Here is a 22967-nt window from a genome sequence, read left to right on the forward strand (position 1 = left end):
CTTTCTATTGTAAGGATGGGCAACATAAATAAGGGAGGGGCCACAATTTTTCATCAGCGCTACTATTTGGAGGGGGGGAGTCATAGGACCTCTCACCACCTAAATGAATGTACAACAAAATATGGAGGAAATAAGTCAATTTGGATGCATTGGGAAAATGTGGGGGTTGTATTTTTTTGTGACCCACCAAGATTCTTCAAAAACATTGATAAACCTCTACTATTAGTTTCCCACAAAAAACAGGGGTTTGACCACCACCGGCACATTCATAGCTTATAACTTGCAAGCTTATAGCGCACAAACTTAAAAGATATCTCAAAACCTAATGTGCTAGAAAAAAAGTCAACATTTTTTTAGCCAGCAATAAAAATACATTTACATACACAAAAAGCCATCTCAAATTAAAATTTGCTGTTGTCCAGTATAATGAAATTAAGGGCAACTCAGCATGTGGGTGAGGGCCGCATGTGGTCCGCGCGCTGCCCGTTGACCATCCCTGACTATGATTTTTTTTCTTAAATAATACATCAAAACACCATTTAATATATTATATTACAAAATAGGCGACACGGTGGAGGACTGGTTAGCGTGATCCCGCGTGGGTTTTCTCCGGGTACTCCGGTTTGCACCCATATTCCAAAAACATGAAAAGCCGGTTGATTGGACATTGTGTGTGTGTGTGTGTGTGTGTGTGTGTGTGTGTGTGGATGGTTGTTTGTCTGCGTGTGCCCTGTGATTGGCTGGCAACCAGTTCAGGGTGTACCCCCTCTACTATCCGAAGACAGCTGGGATAGGCTCCAGTACACCCGCGACCCTCGTGAGTAGAAGCGGCTTAGAAATTTAATGATTGGATGTTTATAAATAAAAGCACATGGTCACCTGTTATCTTTTTTTCCAAGGGGATAACGAGGTGTCTGTTTGTATTTATTTGATCAGAACACGACATCCAAAAAGGGTTTTCCATAACAAAGCAAAGCAAAAGCCGTGCGAGCGGGACGCTTGAAAGCAAATGATAAAAGACGAATCGCTCAAGATGAAACGTGCCGAGATCACACAGGAAGTGTCGCCCTGTGGATGCTGAGCTCGCTTCACAGTCAGCATCAAAACCGTTTCTCAGATGAGTGGAGTTCCCTCTTGAAGAATTGGGGGACAGTCGAATCTGGTGCATGCCAGTTTGTTTTGTAGAGTTAGAGAAGGCGTTTGACCGTGTTCCTCAGGGAGTTCTTTGGGGAATGCATCGGGATTATGGGGTACCGAACCCTCTAATATGGGCTCTTCAGTCCCTGTACCACTGATGTCAAAGTTGGGTCCGCATTGCCGGCAGTAAGTCGGATTTGTTTCCAGTGAGGGTTGGACTCCGCCAATGCTGCCCTTTGTCACTCAGTCGGAAAAGGGTGGAATGCCCTCTCTGGATTGGGGACAAGATCCTGCCACAAGCGGGGTCTTGGGGTCTTGTTCGCGAGTGAGGGGAGGCTGGAGCGTGAGATCGACAGAAAGAAAGAGAAATTGAGGTACAGTCAAAATAAAATGTAAATGGACCGATCATTAATTAACATACACCGTCTAAGTATTATCTGGATGAATACGATTTTTTTAAAAGGCCAAATTAATAGATACGATTTGAAAACTAACAATACCGCTCGCATTAATCTAATAAAGAACAACAAACGGGCATCAGTTGCTGATTCTTGCACTAACAGCACCACCTACTGGCGGTAATTGCAAACGGCTGCAGAATTTATGTATTTTCTTGGCAATGCCTGTTTCTTAGACGGCCGGGATATTTTGTGATTTACTGATGAAGTGGATTGGAGAAAAAAAAAGTAGACTAGATCTGATGAGCCATAAGCACAGATTTCAAGAGTAAGTACGACCGAGGCTTCCTCTGAATTCAGCAGCGAGGTCAAAAAAGGTCAAATGTGAGCTCATCTCATTTTTGATTACAGTAATGCGTGTGTGACACATGCTGCTCAGTCACAACAGCTGCATAAATCCACAAATTGTATTCAGTTCAAGAAGAATTTTGGTTTAGGCAACTTTGAGACAAAAAGAAAAAAGAAGATACAAAAACGGACAAAATTTGAGCTCAAAGTTTGGGTGATGTGAGCAATTAAGATACGATAATCAAACGCACAAACACAAGACGAAACAAAGACTCGCTCGGAGCAGCTGGGGGCCACAATGCGCAGACTAGCCGGCCCACCCTACTCCAGCTCCTGATGTCACACATTAGGCCACGCCCCTTCAAGGTGCACATCCAATAGACTGATCTACTGTATGTACAGCTTCACTTTATATAGCCACTTTATTTCTCATTTTTTTCCCATCATGTGTGTTTTTTTTAAAAACACATAACCCAAATAATTTGGGTATTTTGGGGGTTTATTTATTTATTATTTATTTATTATTTAATTATCAACGAAACAAGCGAAAACACAAGAATCAGTTCTTGCAATATTACCATCAAATAAACTGAAAGACATTTTAGACAGTTTTATTTTTATTTTGTAATGTGATCTATGAATCACATAATTCCGCTCTGCTCAGTCTTTTGGAGTTCCTGAATTTTAAAGCTGCGCTTTGTATTTGCTTCCCCAAGGATCTATCTTGAAAAACTCATTCCATAGAGAAGTACCGGTAACAGAAAAGGCACAATCCCATCTGAGGTTGCGCCTCGTCCACGGTACCTCCAGCAGCATTTGGTCCATAGACCTAAGAGGCAGCAGGGCAGGTGTCCCTCACAGCTCTGTTTTAAGGCCTTGGCAATTTCCATAGACATAGGGTCTCTCAAGCTAGTAATACTTATGACAGGTGGATTGCGATGATGCATGGTGGACAGTGGTTAGCGGCTCATTTTAGCATCTTTATGTAAATTCCTTTTGTGCCCGTGTTTGTTTTTCTGAGACCCACTTCCTCCCACAGTCCAGTTTGGGTTCCCAGTGCTTACGAAACTTCATCAGCGGGGCAAAGAGGCATCTTTGGGAAAGTTTTCAGAGTTCCTCAGTGCCATTAGAAGATGTCCTTCCGATTATGTGGGAGGATTCGACTCACTTTGTCTTCAGTGAGAGGCCAAAAGAAACACGAGGAGCCAAGAATAAAAAAGAAAGCTCTGTTATTAAAAATCCACAAAACAAAAATAAAAATATCATTTGGTTGAATGAACTGCATTATCACACTGAGCCGCAAATATTCCAATCCCCAATGGAATTACACTTTAAAGCGTCTCCCCTTTTGCTGGGAACGCGGTTATCTAGGCTCTCACGGCCGCAGCTCCAGTTCTGCGCTTTATATAGAGTATATCATAAAGTCACAAGAATATAATAACAAAGGCAGAGAAAGCTGTCAATTCAAATGCAAAGTTTTATGGATGCCACTAAAAGTTTGATGCAATAATGGTCCAGGTCCAAAAATCCATCAAATATTTCAGTATTTCACGAAAGATAATAACTAGCGCCAACTTACATAAACATGCGGGTGCACTGGCACCCAAATTTTAAAAAGTGAGTGCAATAATGGGCTTCCCCCTGTAGGTCATGATCGGAACTACACATTCATTTAACAGGTATTCAACTAAAAGACCAACTTTCTCTCAATTTATTTCTGCACTTAATAAAACAAAAAAAAAAAAACATCACAAGCCACGCCCCCTGCCCTTTGTTTGCATGTGACTGCAACTTTTTAACGTCCTTTAAGAAACAAAAAAGAGCAGAAAATGTTCACCAAAACAAGTTGCAGGTATTTCGGGGAGGGTTTGGAATTTTTCACATGCTGGCATGAGTCACTTCTTCATTTTCCTGCCGAATGGAGATGAAAAACCACAAGAGCGCCGAAAAAAAAGAAAAAAGAAACACGAAGCAACAAGCAAGGCCGGCTTTTATGTTCAGGTGAGGACAAGGGATGATTTTCTGGCTTTTCACGCCGACTCATGTGTGAAAAGACAAGCGCCTCGAGGAAGCGACTGCGGAATTAAAGTGATTATGTCGCTGGAATCTGCACAACCTTCTGGATAAAAGATTCCATTGTATCCTTGCAGGTCGCTGCACTGCTTCGCATTTTGTTTTGAGAGCGCCGGCACGCCCGGGGGGCAAAATGGTGGAAAGTACCATAAAACAACAAACAAAAAAAAAAATAAAATAAAAAAATTGCATATGGTGCACAAAAAGACATTAGACCGGCACTCAACATTGATAACACAATTATCGATATAACTAAATTATAAATTTGAAAAAAGGAGTTTAATTTCAAGTTCAAGTTCAAGCACTGGATTTGAGGCTACACAAGATCAAGTGCCAGCTTTTTTTGATAGGACAAATGAGACCAAAATTTAAAAACTTTTTCTCTCATGGTTATCATATAAACTGTATAATCCAGAGGATTAAAAACAAAACAAACAAAATTTTTTTTTTATGAAGGTAAGTATAAATACACACCGGATAAAATATGTTTGCACAAGTGTACACACCCTCTTATCTGGGGATGTGTTGAGAATGAACCAATAACGTTCAAAGTCATGTGAAATAGAAGCAAGCACACACCTGTCACTTCTTAAAGTGATTCAGATTAACCCCAAATAAAGTTCAGGTGGTCTAGTAGGCTTTTCCTGCCTTTTTTTCTTTCCACAGAATCTTGAAGTTTCTGTGCGAACACTGATATTTTCTCCACATGCGTTAGGGGGAATTTCAAAAGTGATTTTGCTAAATTTTGAAACAGCGATTGAACTTTTGGGCTAAAATTTGGCACAAACACAACAACACTCATGAGTAAATAAAAAAAGCATGTGATTGGTTCATTCTGAGCAAAGCCACATGCTATACAAAAGGGTGTGCACACTTGTGCAACCACATTAAATCTTTTCATTTGCATTTTTCTTCAACCTTAACCATGTATATATTTTTAATTGGATGGGGGTTGTATCAATACAGGTTAATGGCTGCATTAGTGAAAAAAAAAAAGTTTTTTAATGACTTATTTTGTTCGGTTTTCCTTTACTCCGCAAAAAAACTTGTATTTGAACAGAGATGTGTAAACTTTTTATATTGTCTAACTTGCCTATCACGTAAAGGTTCATCAGTATATAAAAGTAGTGTAGCTAAACCATTAAAGAATCTACAAATTGTGGAAATATACTTTGACCCCCCCCACACACACACACAAAAAAAAAAAAAAAGGAAAAGGAAGGCGTATATAGTTTTCAAGTAAATGTCACACTCTGCAACTCGGTCGCCCGGAGGGCTTCAGGGAGGGTGGCCAGGACCCCAGCAAGTGCCCCCCCAAAAATCATTATAAAGAGTATTTAACACCTCCCTCCGACCCCAATAAAGCCTTAACAGTTTACACTAACAAGATGTTTTAGTGTAAACAGTGGCTCACAAAGCAGTTGAAGAAGAACAGGCATGTTTGTTCCACGCGCATTCCAAATTTTTGGCAGGTGTCATAATTCAGTCTTTATATAAAAAAAAAAAAGTCACCTCACCCTCCCTCTTTTACACACACCTGCCCACGCGCACCCACGCACGCACATATGCACATACGTATACACAAACTCACACACACACGCGGCGGGACGTTCGGTATGCGCCGTTTGCTCTCCCCAAGGGGGAAATAGTTTGCAAGTGTCAGGACTTGTTCCTCTAAAGCTTATGCTAAAAACTGCAGCCGAAAGCGGGGCTGATGAGGGTAATTATAGCTGCGTAGGGTTGAAGCCTGCCATTGATTAGGAAATATCAAAGTGCTATTACTTCTGGACTGTACTGAAGAAGACTTTTCAGGCAAGATTTGTTGGCTTCAAGAATGATTGGTGGCAAATGTGTTGTCTTGTGCCAACGAAAAAAAACCCCAACAGCTTCTGGTGTTCAAAATGCTCTCAAATTTGAGAAAAAGAAGAAAAAAAGAGAACACGTACGCCCAAGTAAAGTGTATGCTGCCAGTTGTTGGCTTTACATGCAGCTTACCTAGTATGCTTAGTCATTTCGCGACGTGAACAAAAGCGGGCGGTCTCATAATGCTTTTGATTTAAAATCAGCACAGATTTTGAGTCGAAAATAAAGATTAGGTGCTCAGGCTTGGCTTGTCACGTCGATTATAAGGCGGTTGAAGTGGGGCAAGTTTAGGCACCATGCACTCGAACAGGATACAAGATTCTGTGATTGAGTCTTCAAATCGGTCATATGCTCTAATCCGGCTGTCAGGGAATGATGATGACAAGTTTACTTTTTTTAATTTTACTCAAGTACTGTAGTTGATTCAGTGCTTCTTTTTTTTTTTCAACAGAAGTAACTTCACTGCAATTGAAGTTGAGCGTGTAAGTACTTTTTCCACCGTATCCCTGTTGGTAAATAACAAGTTGTGGCCAAAGCTCCTGTACGTTATCACATGGTTCCTTGGCTCCAATGCAATCGATAAATCCAAGGTGGGCCGGGGGTGGGGTGCTCACCCCAAACGGGCAACACGGCAAACTTGAGAAGGATGACAATTGACGAGCTGGAAATTCGCCATCATTCACGGGGATCATCATTTTGTTTTGAAGGAATCTTGCTCGACTTGGCGAGCCGTGCCGACGCATCGAGACTTGTCTTTCTCGTGGCTGGCTGTTTTATTTGGAACAGAGTAAGGGGGGGGGGGGTTGGCTTTGTGCACTCATCAAAATAAACAACCACCTATAGACTTTTTTCTCAGCTTGGCTTTCTGTTCCAACCTTCCCGTGAGCGGACGAACGAGTAAAAACTTGGCTTGGACGCATCTCAATGTCATAGGAGGACACGGGAGGGAGTTTCGTTGGAAAGCTTCCTCTGAAAAATGTTGGTGAATTGATCAAATTCATCCTGGTGGGAATTTCTATGCAATAGTTATTTGGAACCATAAAGGCATGAAGACCATCAAAATTGTGAACAACCTACTTGAGATGTTTTTTTTTTTTCTTCAGACCGATCGCAAAAAGAGTATTTACAGTATTTGAGTACTCACGGAAAAATAATTCCGACTCTGTATGGTTGCACATTTGACACACACAATGTTTTTTTTAAGTCTGTGTCACATTCATATTTTCTGTAATTTTTTTCACAACATTCCACTTATCATTTGTCCTCATTAAAATTCATCACAGGTGGATTTTGGTCATAGGCAGGGTAAACCCTAAAAACAAAACCACAAAAAAAAGAAACACTTCCAAGATCCTGAAATGAGGACGCATGTATACACAAAAACAACTTTCTCAGGCAATGGGAAAAGCCATTGCGCAGGACAGAGGTGCAAGAGCGCTTCGGGAGGCAGTAAATTTCAACCGGGGTGTTTTGATCGGCTCCCCGGAGAGGCCTTTTTGTCACATGACCCGATTCCAGCGAGTGCAACTGGAGAACTTTAGCGTTCCCAGGCTGGGCCAGGAGTCCGTCAAAGTGTTTTGTGCAGTGTATCCCCGTTGCGCATGGCCAACTTTTTGACGATATACGTCAATATACCCACACGAGATTAAACTAACCTCAAATATCGGGGTTGATGAGTCTCTGAGGCAGCACATGCTTGCACCCTGGGTTGTTTAGGCATTCATGTCGGCTGCCAGGACATTCCAGCATCTTTTTATTTGATTAAGAGGCCGAGTCGTGGCTTTGGTCAACAGTGAACCCATGTTCATCGCGATGTTCCAGATTCAGTCATCATGATGAAAATCTGCCATAAAGAGAGAATGACAAATTGAGCGTACCATATTTTCCGGACTACAAAGCACACTTGAAATTGTCATTTTCTAAAAAAAACACAGCGATCTTTACGTATGAATGTCAAATTGAAGATGTTTAACTCTTTTGTTTTTCTAGTTTGTTTCCTTTAATGTGTGTTAATACACCTTATAACCCAGTGCACCCTTTATGTGAGAATTTCCAAAAATAGACAAGTTCATTGCGACTGCTCCTTACAATCTGGTGGGCCTAATAGTCCAAAAAAATACAACTTTCTTACACTGACACATCCCTACATGTTTGAGTCGCAAAAAATATATCAAAATCCTCCGGTGGTTTGAATATATCCCACCAGGTTGTCGCGGGGCTTTCCACGTTTGCATTACATACTAATTTGGGAATTTATATAACAACAACAAGTTGTCCAGTAAATTGTGGCACACAGAGAAGATGCAGTTTTGGACTGTGCTTGCTAACTGCAGAAATAAGACCAGTAATAAAAGCAAAGTAACTTGCGATTCTGGTTTAAAAAAAATCCAACATATAGCTGGAAAATATTGTTCTCTCCGTTGGTCATCTGGTCTATCACGAGTGCTCTTGAGTTCATTCAAGAAATACATTAACTTGATGAATCGGCTCATTATTTCCGGCCCCAAAACGTTCCCAATAGTTTCCGGTGAAACACAAGATAAACTTTGACATAAAATACAGCAGTTTGGAAAATCCAGCCCCCTAAAGCCAGTTTGACTGCAATGTCTAATATGAGCAGACCCACGAAAAATCTTGAAGAAGAAACAGGTAATGTGAAGTTTTGTTTTTTAGCACCCATCTTAAGAGTCATTTGACCGTTTCCAAAAAAAGCTACAACTTGCATCACACGTATGGACATTTTACTTTGTAAAGTGTTTTTTTTTTTTAAGCAGAAGTGAAGAAAGTGCAACCTCCAACACAAAGTGCGCTGTTGCTTCATTCTAGAAGGAGGAGGAGGAGGAGGAGCTGAATGAAGGGAACAACTCCCCTGCAGCCACTTGAAGTCAGAAGTGTATGAGCAGAGTGAGTGTGCTGCTCCATCCGAAACTTTCCCCACACGGAAAAATAAATCAGATGAGATGTGACTTTCCCTTAGTGGAGGATGCACATTCAAGCTTGAGGTGAAGATGAACGCCACCGCCGATGCGCCGCCTCGGACCTTCCAGCCGCCCACAATCCCGGTCATCATGTTCATCTTCGGGGTGGTGGGGAACGTCACGGCCATCGTGGTGTTGCGCATCTCGCGCAAGGAGCAAAAGGAAACCACCTTCTACACGTTGGTGTGCGGCCTGGCCGTCACCGACCTGCTGGGCACGCTGCTGGCCAGCCCGGTCACCATCGCCACGTACATGCGTGGCGCGTGGCCGGGCGCCGAGCCGCTGTGCCAGTACTCGGGCTTCATCCTGCTCTTCTTCTTCCTGGCACAGCTCTGCATCCTGTGCGCCATGTCCGTGGAGCGCTACCTGGCCATCAACCACGCCTACTTCTACAACGAGTACGTCAACCAGCGGCTGGCGGCGCTGGCGCTGCTCGCCATCTACGTCAGCAACGCGGGGCTGTGCGCGCTGCCGGGCATGGGCTTGGGTGAGGTCAAGCTGCAACGGCCGGGCAGTTGGTGCTTCATCGACTGGCACGGCAGCGGCAACCGCACGTCGGTGGCCGCCTTCAACCTCATGTACGCCGGCGTCAACGCGGCAGTCGTGCTGGCCACGGTGGCGTGCAACGTCATGGTGTGCGGCGCGCTCATCCTCATGCACCGCCGCTTCGTCCGGCGCACGTCGCTGGGCACGGCGCCCGAGCGCAGGCGACGGGCGGTCGCCCGCGCGCAGCTCCGGCGCCGCACAAGTCTGGGGCGGCTGGCCGGGGCCGAGATCCAGATGGTCATCCTGCTCATCGCCACCTCGGCCGTGGTGCTCGTCTGCTCCATCCCTTTGGTGGTGAGTCCCTTTATTCGGTGGAAACCCCATCGCGCACGCCTGATACAGGCAACAACCAAGACGCCCTCAAAAGGATGCGGAATCACACGCAGCCTCCCTTTAAAAAGCTTCCGACTCACTTTCCTAAGCTATTCCAAATAATTTCGTTGACTAAGCGCACTCAGTTTTTGTCCACGTACGGTGATGACTAATACGATCACATCCATTTTATTCCCAAAAGCGATTTTGAAAGCATTTTGTGTCAGTAAATTAAACGCATCCGCCCCCCCTTATCGCGATGACATACAACAACAAAAGCGTACTCGAGTCCTTAAAATGTGATGACCTATTGTAAACAAAAAATGCTATTCACTGTCATTGTCATTTTTACATGAATTTTATTGTTGAGAAATGACTTGGAAAGCTTTAAAATCGACTTAAAAAAACTGTCAGAAATATGCTTGTTTCGTGTAGTGAAGTGTGAGCATCAAAAGGAAGCACATGGAACAAAATTAAAAAACGTTAAACCACAACTCAATATTGACCCTTCATGTGATGCGACTTGACTTCTTGCCACCTGAGTTTGCAATGAGGAGCATGGAGCCTGTTTGGGATGTTGTTTTTGTTAAAAGAACGGCCAGCGGAAGCAAGATCGGGGGTGGCGGGAGTTGGCTTGGATGAAGGGAATTGTGATAAATGATAGTTTGAAAAAGAGCTGCTTTCCTTGGCTGGCTGCCGCCTCCTCACTACGTCCCAATGGTCTGTTTCTGCTCAATTTTGGCTGTTCCCATGTTTTACTCCAATATGATTGGCAGCCGCATCGGATTGAACCAAAATGGTTGAACCGATCGATTTGGCCTCCATTTACAATCGATATTTGAATATTTGTTCCATGAAATGGCTTAACTGATTCCCACCAGTCTTTTCATTTGGTCATGACAGATTTCTTTTTTGTCCAGATTTCAAACCTGTTGTGTTGCTATGTCAATGTCATCTGTCCAGGGCCTTCATAATCACTAGTGCAGAAGAAGCAATCATTTTTCTGTCCTCTGACTGGTTGGTCAGAGCTCAACTCGTTCCAGTCAACACATCAACAACAATGTATAAGAATGCAAAAGTTGATTTGACTAATTGAGTCACTTCACCCCCCTCTCCTTTTGGTCTCCAGCTGAGGATCTTTGTGAACCAGCTGTACAGCAACCAAAAGGAAGAGTCGACAGGGCTCAACAAAGACCTGCTGGCCATCCGCATGGCCTCCGTCAACCCCATCCTGGACCCGTGGGTGTACATCCTGCTCCGTAAGACGGTGTTCCTCACGCTCATGGAAAAGATCAAATGTCTCTTCTGCAAGATGGGACGGGGCCGGTCAGGGGGCGGCGGCCAGTTCCACTGCGCCAGCATCCGCCTGTCCTCGTCGTCCATCGTGTCGCGGGACTCGCCGTCTCTGGTGTCGCGAGAGCGCCGAGGGACGACGTGCACATTGCAGACCTTCCTGTACCCACCTGAGGGGAGGACAGGGTCTTTTCAAGGGGGGGCGGACGTGGGCTCCAGCTCGCCTGGCGGGCACATGTTGCTGACCCCGAGGGAGTTCAGGGGGACTCGGACAGAGGCCCCGAGGTGGTCCGCCGAGGGAGAGCCGCCGGAGAGCTCCAAACCGGCTTTACAAGTGTCGCTTACGGACCGGACATCAAATGTTCAGGAAAGGAGTATATAAGCAAAGAGTCGCCACTGACAGAAGATTTCAGTTCATCTCGTCAGCCGTAAATATTTTGCATAGCTTTAAATGGCCACCAAAACTGAATTAAAAACACCACAAGTTCTATGACCACATGTGATGAATGCCCGTGTCCGTTTGCTTGGACTGGATTTACAGTGAACCCCAGTTTAGCACATGGTTTAAGATGCAGCTTCGAAAAAGGGAAAAAAATCACATACCAAAAAAAAAAACTCCCCATTTTCAAACACTGTAAACACATTTAAACCTCGGCATCTTGGAGCCAAGGAACCATGTTGGGATCTATTCAGGATCTTCACTTAGACAAACATATTGCTTTGCCGCCATCATGTGGTACTTAATTTAAATTCTAAAGTTTTTGTGAAAGTGACAATAACACATAGACCCTTTCCCCTGCAACTAGGTCACCTGGTTTTACTGTGGAATATTAATTTTGGCCTACCTTCACTTTTCCTTAGCACATGATTTCAGTCTTGCTCGCAAAGTTCTCTAAATGAGAGGCCACGCGTGTTTGCTTCGAACCGTTTGTTGCTCCCAGCTGATGTCGACTATATAACTGACACATAAAACAAAAGACAATCAAACATTGAATAAGTAAACAGCAAAATATTCAACAATACAGTGCAAGTCAGTGAGCTTAACGCTAACATATAACGGGCTCATCAATACAAACACAATCCTATTCCATTTCCAAAAATTCCTACAAAGGCACTTTTTCAAGAGTGTTAGCTACGTGAAATGTAAGCTATTACAATGTGAATGTTTCTGTGGCAAGAAGCTAATTTATTTTGCGTATGTAAATGTGCACGTTATGGTCTTCTCTGTGAGAAGTTGCAGCGATTTTGAGGTCCAATCGTACGGCTTGCGGGGCTGAGCGGTCGCAATGTTAATGAAACCTCTCCGAGTTGTTCGTTTTTGCCATTCATGGAATGCCATTTTACCGGGACATGCGTTGGTGTGATTCAGCTGATGTGTGTTGTATTTCTTTGCTTAACGCCATTGTCATTGTGGAGAAATGGACATTTGAAAGAAACCACGTGAAAATGCGACCACTCTTGACCTTGTACAAAATTTAAGCAACAATAAAGTTGGAAAACACTGCCAAGAGTCGTTTTTCTGTGTTTTTGTTTTATTGTCCAAGCGAGAGCGACTTCATATAAGATGTTGGCAGGAAATCGAAGACCTGCTGAATTTCAATACAGCGGTGCCTTAATGTACGGCTTGAAATGGTTCAGTGATCTATACATCACATATCAATCAGGAAATCCTTCCAATATCATCGCACAATAAACATTAATTATTAAGTCAATGAATGCACCTACAGCTGAGGCAAAAAAAAAAATAATAATCCAGTTTACACAAGCAATCAGCTGATTTATTGCTTCTGAGAAAACAACCTACATGACTCTTTTGTCCTGGGAACAATGGTAAGCATGCGACCACCCCACCACAAAAAAAAATGCAATGGGTGTATCGTGACAGGAAGAACAGTTAAATGTTCTTCCCCTAGATGGCAGAAGGTAAAAATTACCTCATCAGCAGATATTATTTTGCTCTATTTCTTGATAGTGTGTGACGAGATTTTTTTTTTTTTTTTTTTAAATGTAAAATGTGTGCCTAGGTTCCAGTTCCATGGGATGGTATGTTGTTTGTGCACACAGAGTCAATAAGTTGACTTACTTCCGCATGCATACCAGTTCAGAGTCTTCTCATTTTCACAAAGTCTTCTCGCGAGAGCTCTGCCGCATCCGCTGATGCTGTCTCACCCGATTCCAGCACATACCCCGCAGCGTCTACCACCAGGGCAGCCGGTCCGAGGCTGCGGTAGCGCGCCTGTTGCTGGGCGACGGCCTCGCACGCTGCCACCACCTCATCTGACTCGAAGTCAAAGTCCCCGTTTAGTTCTGGAGCGGCCATGATCCGCCGGTTGGCTTCCTCCCGACGGCCAAAGTTCTCCGCGGTGGTCGTCTTCTGTTTGAGCAGTTTCCGCGCCCATGCCAGGTCGTCCTGCCACAGGGCGTTCTCCCACGGGCGCAGGTGGACCGCCACCTGGAAGGACCGCAGCGCCTGTACACCAAAACCCACCACTTGAGTGTGGACCTCAAATCTGCTCAAATTATGAGGCAAAAGTAGAAATCACTTGTTTGCCGTGCTGCCCACATCCAAAAATATTCAGCAATTTCCGCCCCTGGCTTAATGTTGATGGCCCCGCCGTGATATGACGACAACTGATTCTAACATTTCCAAAACAGAACACCACGGAGCAAACAAGTGAGACATTACGAAAAAGAATGCCAAAAGTGACACAAGCGGAATGATTCCCCTCAGACGTGTCAAAGTCTACAAAACCCTGGAACACGACTGGGCATGCCTGGGTTGAAAATAGATATTCTCGCACCCCCACTCCCAGTTAGTGCATTGTGCGTGAGGTGTGTCTGCGTTTGACTTTCACCACTTCCTATTGTCTCGGCCGTAAGACAGCTCGCACAAGAAGAACAGAGGGGTTGTTTCATTTCGGGTGAGGTGTAACTTTCAAAGCAGTGGTGGGAAGTAACCAAGTATTGCAGTGGTGCCTTGAAATACGAGTTTCATTTGTTACGTGACCACACACAACTATAAGCAATCCGAATCTCATAATCGGCTTTCCCCTTTAAAAATGAATGGAAATACCATCATTCACGCCAATTTTTTTTTTTTTTTTAGAATGTGTTTTTTAGTAAGGAAAATAACACTAAAGCACTATGAAAATATACTAATAACGTGAATAAAATGGAATTTGAGCACGATGAATTCATTGTGGCTCCTTCTGGTATGTGCAACTTATGCAGACCAGAAGGTGTCAGTGTAACACAGACACAAAAAATTCTTTTTTTCTTTTTTTTTTTTGACAACAACTATGACTAAATTGCTGTACTCATTATTCAGCAGTCATTTTGCAGAAGAAGAAGTATATGTCAGTGACTTGTTATATTGTCTGTCTATATGTGGTGCTCCACTCTTTGTGCTGCACACCCTTTCTACTAGACTATTTCGTTCTTTTGTTCAACGCATGTTTCTTTACTTCTACTTGTGCAGAGTTTGAGTACTTTTGCAACTTCTGTTTTACACACACGCACACACACACATGCCCATTATATTCAAGTTGCGACATGTTTGGCGGCAATATTGGCTACGGGTGTTGGGTGTGGGTGCTGGGCGTGTTTGGGATGTTTGTAGTAAACACTCGCAAGGGACTGATCTTAACGGCTTGTTAAAATGCCATTCACGTCATCGTGTCCAATTTTAAGGTGGCACAGTGTTCCTGTTTTTTTTTTTTTTTAATTATTTTGTCATCTCCTTTTTTTTTTGCTCAAAACATAGTTTCCACCTATATTTTCATGGGAGCATTTCAGTTAGGTACAAATGAGACAAAACAAGATTTTCTAATTTCGGCTCATGCTCTGACAACATGAAAACTGTTATTTTAAAATCACTCTAGAGACAGAATGTTATTTTCCTTCTGAAAATGTGTTGGATGACTTTGAGGATTTTATAACAGGTAGATACTGTTACTTTTTTTTAAACAAGTAAACTTTTGTAAACTGATTTTGCATGCAACTGAACTGCTTATCATGTTGACCAAAAATTAAGTGACATAAGTTGCGGTAACTCATAGTTGATGACAGCACTGTATTGAAATCAACCCCCGCCCCAGCCTCCCTCTTAGCCGAAGAAATGAGTACATCCGGTCAAGTAACCATACCGACCTATTGTAGCCATACTGCATGTCAAATAACAATACGCACACAGCGGTCAAACTTCGGAGTTGAGGCAATCGTGACTCACCATGTCGACCTCTCCCATGCTCAGCTGCGCCCGGCCAAGAGTCTGCCAGCTCTCCCACCACACGCTCCGCAGCTTCACCGCAGTCTCTGCCGCCTTGACGGCGGGGAAGACCTCCTGCAGTGTCATCAGCACCTGCGGTCCGACACCAAGCGGGAAAGCAAATCACGCACTCCGCCAATTCACAATGCTTGTAAACTGACAGCTGGTCAAATGCGAGTGACTAACGCAGACGTAAAGAGATCCAGCAGGGTTACTGTGGAGATATCAGGCTGTGAACGATCATATTGACTCAAATCGCACACTGTCAGTCAATCAGCATCAGTCATGACAAGTAGAACCACTCATAGCGCAGATCGGCTCACTTGCAAATGATATGCTAGCCTTTATGTTACATGTACCATGACTAAGGGTAAAGCATTTCATGAATATCTATTTCCCGAATTAATATTTAACATTATCATGGAGGGAATGGCTAAGTCTTCTACTTTCTAAGCAACATCGCTGTTGAAATGTAAATCATGGACTGCTGCGATTGGCTCGCCCATCCAAGTGTACATCACATCTTTTCAATTAACACTGCATACATTCCAACCAACGCGGTAAAGAAGAAGGATCGCCATAAGAGACGTGTTTCCAAGTGAATGGGACTTTGCAACAGCACCACGGGAAGAGAATTCTTCCTTCAAACCATTTTCTCACTAGCTCCGTCTTTGTAAATTGACATGCAAAGAAGGTTTGTTTACTTTTGGAGCCCACCAATTTTCCATGCCTTGATTATTTATTAGCGTTTTGGGGAGGTTTTTAGGGTTTAAATATTTAAAAAAAATTTTCACAATGCAATTCAATGGGTGTCAATTAAATGTAAATTTTGGCTTTGTTTTTTTTCCCATTGATTGGCTCTGAAATCCTGCTCGTGTAACTCACAGCACGTCTGCTAGCTTACCTGGGCCTTCATCTCGTACAGCAGCGGGTCGTCTGGGGTCAACTGAATGGCCTCATCCCACTTCTTAATGGCTTCTAGGTGCCTGGGCAAGGAAAAGACACACACACACACGCACAAGATTTTGTCATTTTACTATCACACGCCTGCTAGAATTGTTATTGTTTGGTTTGAGAACACTGAACGCAACAAGATTTACAATTTGCATCGAAAGCAGTGTGTCTCCACACGCATGTTTGACTTGTGTTATGTAAGCTAAAAAAAGAGCTACATGTTTACTCAGTTAAGCCTTGCATGATATCACTTGTTCTCGATAGATACGTCTTGCATAATGTTGAAATATACACAATATACACTCACAAAGCGCCTACCTGTGTAATACACAAAGGTAAGATTTGAAGGACACTTGGGAATTTGCAAATAACTACAATGTCCATTTCAAACCAAAATGCCAGACTTCATCATAAGCTTAGCTTTAGGAGACTGTTTTTGCGAGTCTGCTCTTTACAGACATGTCTTACAGTTTTCATGTTTTTAAGTACAAATGGTTTCATTGGCTGAATTTTCAAATATAGCATTGGTTTATGAGTTTTCAACTGGGCAAGATGTGAAAAACAACTTCATCATGAGGGATACACAAAAATGGCCAAAATGTTGGTAAAATGGCTGCAATAGACCCAAATAACTTCAAATTTGGCCAAGATATGATAATCAATCTGCAGATCCGGGTGAACCGTTGGCCGACCCACAGCGGCCGGTAAAGAGGCTCGAGAGAAAAAGGAGGAAGGAAGTGGAAGTGTTGAAACTCTCAGCAAACCACCAGAGCACCATGTGAGGAAATGAAGAAATATGTTTGTGCTTGATGAAGCCTGTGTGGAAGGTCCATACTAATAGGCTTCTGTGTGCACAGTTGACAGAGAGGAAAAACAGTACAAGTATCTTGCTCAAGTATAGTTCGACATGATCGCAATGGGCGGGGATCGAACCCACAACCTCAAGAAACGACCACTCTACCAATGAGCCAACAAGTATACAAACAACTCTCTGGCTTTATCTTCAACTTTCCATCAAACAATATTTAAATGTGGACCACTTTGAAAGCACTTAAGTCGAAACTATTAATTGGTCAGCCCTATTAAAAAACAATTGTTTAAACATCTGTGGAGGCGCAGATCCTGATAACCGGAGAGATAACGACGGTCCACAGACTTCAGTGCGTCATCGGGCTTGCAGGAGGTGAAAAGCGTTGACCCATCTGACCACGCTCAGATCACATCTAAAACCCCACAAGTGCCATTAACAGGCATCAGATCCGTGCAAATGCAATTACAAAGCGTCGCCCGTGGCAACAGACAGACAGCATTGGATGTTGTGGAGGGCACACGGGGCTATTGGCTGAGGAATTTGAATTACGTCATAAGGGGCAGCTACCCTGCTGGAAACATCAGTTAACGGCTCCCAAAAGAAACTGTGTAATGTAGTCGGGAGGCATCCCGGACTGGCACGACCGGACAAAATCTCGGCGAGGGTATTTGGGGACATCAAAATTAATGTTAAATAGCCGCTTCACAGAAAAATGGCAGACTTCCTGTGTTTCATAAGCAATTCAATTCCTCGTAAATCAAGGCACCACTGTCCCGCGTGTTTGGCTTGTGGACGTTTTTCTTTGTGACGGCGCCACCTGCTGACCACTTTCTAGAAGCGCACGCTCGAACAACAACAACAACACCTCCAACAACAACCCACAGTAGAACAAACCTGCTTTGCTCGGCCAGCACGGCGCCTTCGTCCTTCAGCTTCTTACTTTTAGCAACGCACTCCTCCAGCAGGATCTCCCGGCGACGTTTGACAGCCTGCTGCCAGTCCACTTGGCCGTCGCTGTCACGCCGCTGTCGGTCCGCCTCCTCAAACTGCTGAGCCGCCGATTTCGACACCTTCTCGCCCGCCTTCCTCTTCCAGCCAAAGGACGCCATGTCCCGGGTACCAGAGTCAGGTTATATGGTCGGTGTGGACGGTTTAACAGCGGAACCTGCTCCTCTCAAACCAACAGAAAATAGACGCGTACTAAATATTAAGACAGCTACATATGACATGATCATGTGTATCGATAAATGTTAACACACACTTTGGAAGCGGTGGTCAAACAAATGCACGAGTAATCATGACATCCTGTAAATACTCATAATAGAGTTGGATGAAGAAGGCGTCGACAAGTCAGACCTGGAGAAAGTGGTGACGTAATTAAGAGGCGACCGTTGTTCATTTGAGGATATGTAAAGGAAATTATTTAGGAAATTATTAGGAAATGTAAAAAAAAGTTCAGATGGCGACCCAAGAAGCCACATTACATCATACGCTACACATCAACCATCATACAGTACTTACAATACGAGGAAAACGGCCTTTCCAGCACCATCTTAGTGTAGTCATTGCGCTTGCGCAAAGGCTCACTTCCGAGTCCACGTCTTATGACCTCACACGGCCGATGTTTGTGTACATCGTGTTTCTGTTTTCTGTTTTAATTTTCAGTTAAAAATCTCATTAATGCGCGGATATAGTGCTTCTGATTTTTTTCTTAACTTTCCAGTAAAAAACGCATTGACGTGGTAAAGCGCAGTTTTCGAAAAGGTATGTAACTCGCATGTGGTCTCCCCACTATGTTGTTTAAATGGAGCAAACTTGGATAAAAATGAAAGAAAATGATGTCCATTTCTATGTGATGCAGGGGCTGTTTGTTTGGTAAACGGCAACTGGTGGTGGTTATTCGGAAAAACAAAACGGCGAGGTCATGGGTAAACGATACTACTGTGACTATTGTGAGCGCTCCTTCCAGGACAACATGCACAACAGGAAAAAACATCTGTTCGGTGTGCAGCACCAAAGAGCTAAAAAGGCCTGGTTCGATCATTTCCGAGGTAAACGTAAACGATTTGGCCTAGCTGCGTTTGTACTGCCTCTTCATCATGTTCGTGGGCTTAAATTAAACTACACTTCGTTTTTTTTTCAGGCTATGCAGACATTTTTAAAGACGAACAGGCAAAGAAACCCTGTAGGAAGTTCCTCCAAAGAGGTAAAAGCACAACGCTGTTCTTGCTGTCAACTGCAGCCTGAAAATATTTTTTAATGTGCCTGCATGTGAGTGATAAAATGTTTCGTTTTTGTTTCAGGCATTTGTGATTTTGGCCCCAGTTGTAGGTTTTCTCACATGTCTGAGGCAGAAATGTTCAATTTACAAAGGAAGGTGCAAGGTAGGTGGCTCACCACATGAGGCTGCTGTTCTCTACGTCAAGAAAAAAATTGGCCACTCTTTTACTATCGGCCATCTGTATATCTGTCAGTCTTTCTGCCTATTCACCTACCGATCTACTGTAATTATACTTTTTATATTTAATACTACTGCCAATAATAATTGTCTATGTTTAAAGTGTGTTTTTTAATACACAAAAAATCCACAATTGGTTGGCTGTTGTTTAAAACTGACCTTCTCTGTCTTCAAATTGCCAGTGTTGCTTGTAGAAAGAGGCACACATGATGTAGCACGGCTTCTTCCCTCTGCAGCCAACGCCGTAAATTAGGCAGCGCAACACATCATCCCAGGATGTATATTTACCATAAAAGGTGCCTTGTGGGGATTTGTTACTTGATTAGAAAAATATGAGGAGACCCGCAGACCACGCACTGCTTGTCAAATCAAAAGGACGTGAGACAAATATCGTCTAGACGTTTGTAAATAAGTTATGTCGCTGCCGCCTTTGCCTTTTTGGTTGTCTAATGCAGTGTTTCCCAACCTTTATTGAGGCTAGGTGAGCGAATCAGAGAAATCTCACACCACAACACCATCACGCAAAAATGTCACATATACTGTACTTAAATGACGTTTACTGAAATTGACACACAGGAGCGCTAACGTAGCAGGGTGCCGAGACAGATTCACAGACGACGGTCATGTTTGTGGAGAAGTCAATTCGGGAAGGCCTCGGCGTGAGTGAGACTGACCTTGACTTGAAGATCGAAAGAGTGCACAGGTCAACGAGGCCACAGCCACCGGAGGGAGTGCCGCCCCGTTCCATTATAGTCAAGTTCCCGAGCTTCATGACTAAGAAGACACGACTCTGTAAAATGTGCAGGGATTTGCAATGGCAAGAGAACCACATCAATCTGGTCCGAGACTATCCACCATTGATCCTAAAAAGGCGAAGGCAGTATGCAGAGGTCTGCAAGGCTCTGAAAGATGACCACATGCCGCTCCAAACTCTCTTCCCTGCTGGGTTGTGGGTTAGACATAAGGATGGGAGTAAAATTTATGACACAATTGAGGAGACAACTGAGGACATGTCGAAAAGGGGTCTTACAACGTGACAATCATCAAACCCCCCAGAGACGTTGATGGAGCGGATACAGCAGCTCACTTGGAGGCAAGCAGGAAGACGGATGACGAAGGGCACCCTTAAAAAGAGAAACGAGACATGCTACAAGCAAAAACCTCAGGAGACCAACACCGGCATCAACTGACAATTGATGGACCTGGAATGTTATAGGAGGTTATACAACTAGTCAAAAATTGGAATCTGTTAATTTTATTCTAAATGTTCTCTGTAGTAAATAAATGGTCATTTTAACGAGTAGTGAGGTGGAATTGTTCCATATAATGCCATGGAGTGTTAGGAAATCAGGTCCAGACATGCATAAATAAGTCATGACTTTGTCTCGCAGATGAGAGACGGCGCTCGGAGGGCTTGCAGGACCTGAGCGAGGCAGAACCCAACGTGGACATGTGGCTGTCCATCAGGGAAAAGAGGAGAAGCGGCTCGGCCAGCAAAGGGTACGAACCACTCGCACGGCTGCCCGCGCATGCTTAATGGCCCCCGAGTTGAATTATTCATCCGTCCAGTGTGCAAGACAAGCGGGAGGAGGACCTGACACAGAGTGACATCCCACCGTTGATCTTCTCCATTCCGGACCTTCCGCCCTCGCTGGTGCCGCCTCCTCCGGGAGGCTGGAACGTTGACAGCAACGCGGATTGGGGATGACTGATTGGCATACTGATGCGGCGGTCAATCAGACAGTATAAGCTCAATTAAAATTGGAAAGAATCGTAAGATTTTTGCCTTTTTATTAAAACGACATTCAAAGAACCGCCCCCCCCCCCCCCCCAAAAAAAAATCTCTCTCTTTCTCGCTCTCTCTTGTCGGTATTCACATTGTATAATTTCCTTTGTTTATTTTTCATTTATTGGGTGTCGCGCATTCAGACAGCATTTACATTACATCAATTTATACTTGATACGGGTCAACTTTACACAAATAAGTCAGAACAAATGCACGCACGCACACACACACACACGCACACACCCACACAGAACATGTTCATATATTGCTGATAATTTTGCAATAGATCCAGCATTAAAACTACATTTTTCCAAAGTGCTCCACACTTTTCACATTAAATACGACATTTTATGACAAAAGGCACCTGACAGAAATGATGCATACATATCTTTGAGGAACAATTGAAGACAAAATACACGTTAACATTCACAATAATAACTGATATTTTTTGTTACAATCACTATTCTCTTTGTATATTCACATTAAACCTGCTACTTTACATGATATGTTTTCATGAGGAGGTAATGGCGAATGTCATGTCCACAATCATCATCATCATATGTACACTTTTTTTATTGCAAGTTGAAGTTCAAACTAAGACGAAGAGAAAAAAAAAAGGTAGATTCAAGTCTGAAAAGTGCATGATCGTCAACTCAACTTTTGGATCTGAAGGTCCAGTTAGTCTAAAAAACATTTAACTCACTCAGCCCAGGTAAAAAGAATGGACTTTTTGGCACAAGCCAGTCAGTTTTTTTTTTTTTTCGTTTTAAGGCCAATTCCGAAAGTTCCAATAACTAACTCATTAATAGTCAGATTAATTACAAAAAATATATAATTATATAATCTGTTTTGGTCCCTTATTGCAAACAATAATCTGAATTACACACAGGGCATTTGACTATTTTGTCCTTTAATATTTACAACAGAAAATATTTTGCTGATTTTAAGCGAGCTAATATCGCCAATTAATCGTTTGGGCCTTAGTCACAAGTAAGGCAAAACTGTCCACTAATTGACAGCTGTGTACTACTAGTCGTACTAGTAGCGCACATTTGTCAAATAGTCTAGTGCATAGTATTGCCTCACTAGTAGCATGTCCTACTCGAAATGTCACACACACAAAAAAGGAAGAATGTTCAACGAGTGCACTGAATTGCTTGACTAGTGAGGATAAAGTATACTAGTACATGCAGTTTCCCTCCCTCTGCTTTTCTTTTTTTTTTTTTAGAAAATAATCTGCCTCAGAGCTACTGTGTTAGGTTCTCCAGTAAGAAAATATATGCGTGGCCTATGTGAAATCATTTTCCTCCATGATATGTCAACAAATGATTGTTCACGAGTTCAAGTGATTCCTTGTGGATAAATGATCAGTACATCAAAGTTGTTGCATAATTTGTCCTACATGCACACACATCAATGACATCATCATCACACGTCGCATACGTTGCTTCATAATTGCAATCTGCGTCTATGATATTGCACACTTCAGTGGTGGTCTTCCCACCCAGGAATTCAGTAGCATTTTTGCACCCCAAAAAAAATATTCATCGTGTTAGTGAAAAATATTTGTCAGTTTGCATGACAAAGCAAATCAAAGCAAGGTTAATTGTAACAAACTCACGTCTTTTTTTTTTTTTTTGTGGTACAATTTGCTACTGGGCCTGCTTCCTTTTGAGGATGTTTGTTCCAGGGATGTCATGATGAAAAGGTTGCGTTGAATGCTAGTGGCACGTTACGATAAGG

General features: G+C 43.2%; 3 protein-coding genes across 6 annotated transcripts; 2 read left to right on the plus strand and 1 right to left on the minus strand.

Moving 5' to 3' along the window:
• The first annotated feature begins 8658 nt into the window (after positions 1 to 8658).
• On the plus strand, positions 8659 to 11555 carry LOC148319320 (prostaglandin E2 receptor EP4 subtype-like). The gene is made up of 3 exons (XM_088280996.1): positions 8659 to 8723; positions 8797 to 9637; positions 10785 to 11555. The coding sequence occupies exons 2-3, from the start codon at positions 8828 to 8830 to the stop codon at positions 11328 to 11330; spliced, it is 1356 nt and encodes a 451-aa protein (XP_088137122.1). The 5' UTR covers positions 8659 to 8723; positions 8797 to 8827; the 3' UTR covers positions 11331 to 11555.
• Positions 11556 to 12468: 913 nt separating this feature from the next.
• On the minus strand, positions 12469 to 18545 carry ttc33 (tetratricopeptide repeat domain 33). 4 transcript variants are annotated; one of them, XM_088281595.1, is made up of 5 exons: positions 18502 to 18545; positions 17875 to 18151; positions 16120 to 16201; positions 15177 to 15308; positions 12469 to 13418 (listed from the first exon to the last, which is right to left on the minus strand). In XM_088281595.1, the coding sequence occupies exons 2-5, from the start codon at positions 18087 to 18089 to the stop codon at positions 13050 to 13052; spliced, it is 798 nt and encodes a 265-aa protein (XP_088137721.1). In that variant the 5' UTR covers positions 18090 to 18151; positions 18502 to 18545; the 3' UTR covers positions 12469 to 13049. The 4 variants fall into 4 exon arrangements, with proteins under 4 accessions (XP_088137721.1, XP_088137723.1, XP_088137720.1 ...); XM_088281597.1 differs by having other exon boundaries at positions 17875 to 18145; positions 18502 to 18523; XM_088281594.1 differs by lacking the exon at positions 18502 to 18545 and adding an exon at positions 18242 to 18445 and having other exon boundaries at positions 17875 to 18153.
• On the plus strand, positions 17820 to 21215 carry zmat5 (zinc finger, matrin-type 5). The gene is made up of 6 exons (XM_088281598.1): positions 17820 to 18744; positions 18842 to 19031; positions 19124 to 19186; positions 19284 to 19364; positions 20830 to 20938; positions 21008 to 21215. Exons 2-6 carry the CDS (start codon positions 18905 to 18907, stop codon positions 21144 to 21146), a joined length of 519 nt encoding a protein of 172 aa, XP_088137724.1. The 5' UTR covers positions 17820 to 18744; positions 18842 to 18904; the 3' UTR covers positions 21147 to 21215.
• Positions 21216 to 22967: the final 1752 nt, after the last annotated feature.

Source organism: Idiotropiscis lumnitzeri, chromosome 18 (genome assembly GCF_059441095.1).
Source record: "Idiotropiscis lumnitzeri isolate Australia: NSW breed Sydney's pygmy pipehorse chromosome 18, RoL_Ilum_1.0, whole genome shotgun sequence".
NCBI classification, from domain to species: Eukaryota; Metazoa; Chordata; class Actinopteri; order Syngnathiformes; family Syngnathidae; genus Idiotropiscis; species Idiotropiscis lumnitzeri.

Coding starts and splice junctions, on each gene's coding strand:
- LOC148319320 (XM_088280996.1), top strand. CDS start 8,828: ATGAACGCCACCGCCGATGCGCCGCCTCGGACCTTCCAGCCGCCCACA. Junction 9,638..10,784: donor TCTGCTCCATCCCTTTGGTG/GTGAGTCCCTTT, acceptor TTTGGTCTCCAG/CTGAGGATCTTTGTGAACCA.
- ttc33 (XM_088281595.1), bottom strand. CDS start 18,089: ATGGCGTCCTTTGGCTGGAAGAGGAAGGCGGGCGAGAAGGTGTCGAAA. Junction 16,202..17,874: donor GTGCTGGCCGAGCAAAGCAG/GTTTGTTCTACT, acceptor TTCCTTGCCCAG/GCACCTAGAAGCCATTAAGA. Junction 13,419..15,176: donor GCATGGGAGAGGTCGACATG/GTGAGTCACGAT, acceptor TTTGGTGTACAG/GCGCTGCGGTCCTTCCAGGT.
- zmat5 (XM_088281598.1), top strand. CDS start 18,905: ATGGGTAAACGATACTACTGTGACTATTGTGAGCGCTCCTTCCAGGAC. Junction 19,032..19,123: donor CTGGTTCGATCATTTCCGAG/GTAAACGTAAAC, acceptor TTTTTTTTTCAG/GCTATGCAGACATTTTTAAA. Junction 20,939..21,007: donor AGCGGCTCGGCCAGCAAAGG/GTACGAACCACT, acceptor TCATCCGTCCAG/TGTGCAAGACAAGCGGGAGG.